General features: G+C 49.0%; 1 protein-coding gene across 1 annotated transcript; it reads right to left on the reverse strand.

Moving 5' to 3' along the window:
• Positions 1-402: 402 nt before the first annotated feature.
• Positions 403-5,946, reverse strand: TNNI3 (troponin I3, cardiac type). The gene is made up of 5 exons (XM_063138731.1): positions 5,899-5,946; positions 5,398-5,529; positions 4,787-4,876; positions 2,332-2,508; positions 403-504 (listed from the first exon to the last, which is right to left on the reverse strand). The coding sequence occupies exons 2-5, from the start codon at positions 5,521-5,523 to the stop codon at positions 403-405; spliced, it is 495 nt and encodes a 164-aa protein (XP_062994801.1). The 5' UTR covers positions 5,524-5,529; positions 5,899-5,946.
• Between the last annotated feature and the right edge of the window lie 637 nt (positions 5,947-6,583).

A 6,583-nucleotide genomic window follows, 5' to 3' on the forward strand; every position in this document is an offset into this window, starting at 1 on the left:
TTTTTTTAAAACTTTACTGCAACACTGGTGATAGACAATGACGTCCACTGCACCTGAGGGCAGCGGGCTAGTTTGTGGGTCTGAGACAGGCCTTGTGGCACCACAACTCTGACCTATAATGGAAGGCAATGGCCAGTGTGTGTGCTTAGGGGCAATAGCTAAAGTGCTGACATTTCCACCCCCAAGCATCTTCCGCCTGAAGCAGTTGCCTCACAATGCCTCATGGTAGGGCCGGCCCTGCTGAGGGACTAGTCTGCATTGCCCGCTGCCCACCTCCTTCTGGCTGCAATCCTGCACGGCAATGTTGTCCCTTGAATTGTCCACCCCAGCACAGTACCCACCTGCACCCTACACTCCGTCTCCTTTAATTAATACACTGCTGCTGAAGGAATTCCTCTCACCTCAGGCTTGCCCTGCAGTGGAGGCCTCAAATTTCTTCTTGCGTCCCTCCATGCCGCTCAAAGCATCGATGTTCTTCCGCCAGTCACCCACTTCCCGATTCTCCTGCAGGAGGACAAGAAGCCAATTGAGAGAGCCTGGCTTTGTGAGGCAAGCTACTGAAGTCACGTTAGCCTGTGATGGGGCAGTGGTGGCTCCAAGCCCAGGAGTGGGCAAAGAAACATGGTGGAGGCGGTACTGGTACTGGTAGGATAGCCAGGTGTCCTACTTAACAGAAGGCACTCACCTATTTAGAAAGCTAACAAATGACAGTCCTCAACTTGAAGGTGCCACTTCTTTGATGGCCTGTACAGAGTCCAACTCTAGCTTAAGGTCAAATTTCTATTTAAATTGTAGTTATTCTTTCTAAGTTTGCATTTATACATATACATTAGTGTCTATGCAAATGTTATGCAAATTGTCATCCTCTCTTTGGGTGATGCATTTCCTCTTTTGTGGCCATGCAAAAGTGTCGTCATCCCCCGCACCAGTGGTGTGGTGGGCTGTAAGTGGAAAACCAGGAAGTGGGTTGTCCTCAAAGTTGCTCACTTCCATGATTGGACAAGACACGGGACTGAGCCCTTGCAGGGCATAACTGGGTTGCCAACTGATCAGAAAGAGAAACAAATGTCTCGGCTTTCTCCTGGGCCTTTAACACGGGGTGTCAAATGACTTTCAGCCTGAGGACTGAATTCAATTTCGGAGAAGCTCTCGGGGGGCCACATTCCATTGGTGGGAGGGGTCAAAGGCAAAGGGGCGGGGCCAAAACACCACAGTATTTGAGCTTAAAGCGCTTGCTGTCAGTAACTAAGCCTTAAGAGAGGCATTTGAACCTTTCAGAATGGGGTGGGGGGAAACCAAGCGAAAACTGGGAAACCACCAAACGGGTGGGGTCATCTGGGGAACTTAATAATCTGGTGGGGTTTAATAGCGAGGAGACAGTTAGAATTCTCCCTCAGACACTAGGGTTGCCAACTCTTTTCTTAATCGCTGCTCCTATTCCTTTAACGTCAGCTGAATTTGCAAGCTTTAGCAAGTGACCATGTATGAATGCAAGCCCTGAAAAGCTTTGCCTGATGCTTTATCTCTCTTCTAGCTCTGTGTAGATGACACTGCTGTATAGTGGAATTGCTCAAGTAAATGAGATTTCTGTGTCGTTATAGAGGACATTCAGAGAAAATACCACACTTTCCCCATTAGAACAAAAAACGGGATAATGGTCGCAAAGCACAGGAGAAGCCCTAGAGCAGTGATTCCCAAACTTTTTCAGGTAACCGCCCCCTTGGTTCCACAAACTCATGCCCAGCGCCCCCTACCCTACCCTATAAAAATCCTTATTCAGAATAGCGGTTTTCAACGACCCACTAAGGAAGACAATAACAATAAAATTCAAAACAGTAACAATTGAATATTGATTGAAAATCCAATTACATTTTTTAAGTTTATTCAATTAAACATTTCAATTCACCATTAAAAGGACTCTTCTTAATCGGTATTAATACATGTGTGGATTCTTCCCCTATGTGGCTTGGGACCAAACTACCTTCTCCCATAAAAATGTCCCTGGGTTTTAAGACCTTCTGGAGAGGTGCTTCTCGGAAAAGACCACCTCGAGTGCCCCCCTGCCTCCCCTTTGCCTCTTAGCGCCCCCCTACAGAATCCCATCACCCCCAAGGGGGCAGTACCACCCACTTTGGGAACCACTGCCCTAGAGGATGATTGAGCCATGTAAAGGACCTGCAAACTTCAGCAAGTGAGTATTCACAACTACACAATAAAAGCCTTGTGCAGAAAGGCTTTAACACTCATTTAACCACCCTCTCTCCTCTTCCATATCCCTCTCCTCTCCTTTCCTCTCCTCTTCCCTTTGCCTGCCTACCCTTCCAGACTCACCTTTTCGGTGTCATCTTTCTTGACCTGCTTGAGGTTGGCCCGCAGATCCATGGAGACCTTGTGTTTGGAGCCCAGGAGGGCCTGCATCATGGCGTCAGCTGAGAGACGGACACGGCGGAGGGCAGGACGCTTAAATTTCCCTCGCAGGTCAAAGATCTTCTGGGTCAAATCCTCGATCTGGAGTGGGAGGGGGAAGGCAGAGCATCTGTTAACATGGAAGAACGAGTGAAGGGACCGGAGACGGAGATTTAGCCTTCCCTGCCTCGGCGCCCTGTGGATGCGTTGGACTGCAAAGCCCAGCATGCTAGTTGGGGATTATGGGCATTGTAGCCCAACATTTCTGGAATACATCTGCTTGGGGAAGGCTGCTTAGGGGGTCCTGTGCTAAGGACTCCTCTGATCCACGTATTTACAAATTTCCCCACAGGCTTTCCTAATCCGGGAAAAAACACGTGGGCCTCTGCAACTCTAAAGGCCAGTTCAGGTTTTACATCTGGGATTACGTGGCTGGTCAGCTGGTGGCTCTTAGCTGCTGATAAACTGATCCTCAGGGAATTTGTCTAATTCCCTTCTAAAGTCAGTCTCTCAACTCTGATATTGGAAATGAACTGGAAGGGTGCAATCCTATGTATGGTTAGACAGGGAAAAGGACTCCCCCCCATGTAAACAAGCATAGGATTGCACCCTAAAGTAATGGGTTGAAAAGAGGTAAGACGGAGGATGTCCCATGCCCCGATTTACTGTCAAACCAAGGCACCTCCTCCATCCCTGTTTCAAACACGAATAGGGCAGACAGGAAAATGACACCTATCCTATCTCCTATCACCCTTAATGAGGGTGCTAAAGTGAAAACCAGTCCAGTACTGACACCTAGTGGCTATCTTTGGAACGTCACCTATTCCAAAAGTGACATTTATGGGTTGATCGATTTAGTTTAAAAAAAAGGTTGGAAACCCAACTTTCAGCACAAGTTTTGCAGGCACGGACTGCAAAACTTTATCCCAGGGGCATCGGTAGGACCCTAAAATATTTGGGGGCCAGGCCCACAAAGTTAACCCTATCCTCTCCCAAGTGTGATCCCCGTCAAAATCAATAGATTTTGGCAGAAATTGTTTTTTTTAAAAGCTTAATTGACATGGAGTTGGGGATTGGGGAGGGGGGTAACTGTGGGAAGGGGAGAGTTAACCCTTCCCTCCCTAGCTGCACTCCGCCATGAAAATTGCCTCCTGCATGGCAACTAAACTGGGAGGGGGGGAACCTACTATTGGCACTAATTAACACATTTATTTATTAATACATTTGTATCCTGCCCTATATCACTGGGATCTCATATGACTCTGTGGAGTAGATCTAGGGCCCTGGTAAATAGATTTGGGGCTGCAGCCCCATGGGCCCAGAGGTAGCAATGCCCCTGCTTTATGCCACACTAGCGTGGTCCCCCTCTGTCTCTCTCTCACGTTCCCCCACACCTATAATTCAAATGCCAAAACACAATGGCTGAAGCATACATTAAGTTTGCCTTCCATAAGAACATAAGAAGAGCCCTGCTGGATCCAACTGAGGGTCCATCTAGTCCAGCACTCTGTTCACACAGTGGCCAACCAGCTGTCGATCAGGGACCCACGAGCAAGACACAGTGCAACAGCAGCCTCCCGCCCATGTTCCCCCAGCAACTGGTGTATATGCATACTTCCCTCTGATTCTGGAAGTAGCGCCTAGCCATCAGGACTAGTAGCCATTGATAGCCTTCTCCTTAGAACCATCCAAATTGGTGGCCATCAATACATCTTGTGGTAGTGAGTTCCATAGTTTCACTATGCGCTGTGCGAAGAAGCCCTTCCTTGTATCTGTCCTGAATCTCCCACCAATCAGCTTCATGGGATTCTAGTATTATGGGAGAGGGAGAAAAACGTCTCCCTGTCCACGTTCTCCACACCGTGCATCATTTTGTATGCCTCTGTCATGTCTCCCTTTACCCTTTTTTCCAAGCTGAACAACCTCAGCTGTTATAACCTTCCCTCAGAGTGGAGATGCTCCAGCCCCATAGAACTTTTTAGTTGCCCTATTCTGTGCCCTCCAGATGTCTTGGGACTGCCACTCCCATCATTTCAAGCCAACTTAGCCATTGGGGCTGAAGGGAGATGCGGTCCCAAACATCTGTAGGGCCCCATGATGGGGACGGCTGGATGAGATGGTCACTTGGCTCCCTTTGGCTTTCTGCCCTGTGTCAACAACACTCCCAAGTGCAAAAAGGTCATCTTACGGCCATCCAAGACATGGCGTTATTCACAGTTAACTGTGGTGCAATTGTTTTCTTTTTAATAATTAGCAGGCAGGGGGTGGCGGTGAGTTTGATCGCAGCCATGGCAAGGCTGGTGGTGGGCTTTAACCCTTTCGAAAAAGACGTTAGGCCCAGCTCCAAGCCAAGCGCTGCGTGGAAGTGCCTGAACCTCACCTCATTGACGCTCTTGCTGACCCGAGCCTCCATGTCGTAGCGTTCCTCATCTATCTTGTCAACCTGCGTGTGGAACTGTCGGCACATCTCCTGCAGCGGGCAAGAGGGTGAAAGTCGCACGCGGCTGATGCTGAACCAGTTGCTCAGACTCCAAAGCAATAATACGGAAGAGAGCGTTCCCTGAACACGTCCAAAGTAGCCTTGGCCTGAATTAGGGGCGTCGTCAAAGGTAGGCATGGTCGGGCACCTCCCAAGGGCCCGCACCCCAGCATGGGGCCCACCAGCATGGGTGGGGTGGTTCTTTTGGGGCCAGTTGAATCTGACTTCAGATGGGAGAGTGTCACCCACCTCAACGGAGAACAGCAGATCCGTGTGGGGTGGGGTACAAGAAAGGCATTGTGGCACTGGCAGCTTTGTCCTCCAGTGTGTCACCATGGCTCTGCCCCCTCTCCCCCATCCCCAGCGTCTGCTGCTTGGGGCAGCCGCCTCCCTGATCCCGCGCGGACCCTGCCGACAAGGAATGGATTTCCCCTTTTCAAACTGCATCTTTTTTCACCTTGTAGCACACTGACCAGGCCTCCTCTCTGGGCCAGCCCTCCACCCTTAGCTACCTGCAGCTCTGCGAGGCCATGTCCTGCCAGGTCTAAGGGGATGCAGTGCTCCGAGAGGTATCGCTCCTTCTCCTGGGCCCGCTCGTCTTCCTCTTTCTCCATTTCCTGCTTTGCCACCTGCAGCATCAGTGCCTGAGGTAAAGGAAGGATGGAGCTTGAGGAGACCCATGAGCTTACCTAATCTCATGCACTCCTCCAACACCACAATGCAGGTCGTAGCCGACTCAGTTTTGTCCAGCAAGCTCCCTCCACCAGGTACTTTGTGTCCAGTGTGATTCCATGCCCCTTCCTGTCCCATGGAAACTTGCCCAGTATGCCCCCTCTGTCGGGTACTTTGTGTCCAGTGTGCTTCCATGCCCCTTCCAGTCCCCTGGAAACTTGCCCAGTGTGCCCCCTCTGTCGGGTACTTTGTGTCCAGTGTGCCCCCTCCACAAATTACTTTATGCCTGGTATGTTTCCTTGCCCATTCCAGTCTTCTGCATACCAATTTCCCAACATTACCTTGAGTTGTAATTTCCGAGAAGCTGTTATCTTGGATTTTCTCTGTGGTGGAACAAAAGAAAAAAGATGCATTTAATATGGGGGGTGATGGAGGTCCTCAAGTGATCTTCCTAAAGTCCATTGGCAATTCCAATTGCAGGGTTGGGGGTGCACTGCCCCACCTTCACTTGGCTGAGTTAAGCCAATCAAACTCCTGAATTTGGCAGAAAAGAAGGAGAGGCGTGTGTGTGTGTGTGTGCATGTGTGTGTGTGTGTGTGAGAGAGAGAGAGACAGACAGACAGACAGACAGAATATGAATGTGTTTATTTGTTTGCTTCTTTGTTTGCTGGCTTGCTGTTTCTCTGTTTTCTTGGAAGAACATAAGCGGACCAGCATAGCCCTGGTATGTAAACTTATTTAATGGCGGAGGGGAATGTAATTCATTGGTGAGTCTAGAAAAAGAAAATAAACTGGTTTATAATGCATTTGTGAATGTGGGGGGAGGGGAACCACAGTGGTTTATTATGCATTTGTAAGTCTGGAATATCATGAACTGGCTTATAAAAATAAGGAACTGTCTTATAATGCATTTGTGAGTCTGGAAACAACATCAACTGGCTAATAATTGATTTATGACTCCAGAAAAAAATAGCAACTGCCTTATAATGCATTTGTGAGTCTGTAAAAAATCATGGTCTGGGCTAT

This window comes from Elgaria multicarinata, chromosome 11 (genome assembly GCF_023053635.1).
Source record: "Elgaria multicarinata webbii isolate HBS135686 ecotype San Diego chromosome 11, rElgMul1.1.pri, whole genome shotgun sequence".
NCBI classification, from domain to species: Eukaryota; Metazoa; Chordata; class Lepidosauria; order Squamata; family Anguidae; genus Elgaria; species Elgaria multicarinata.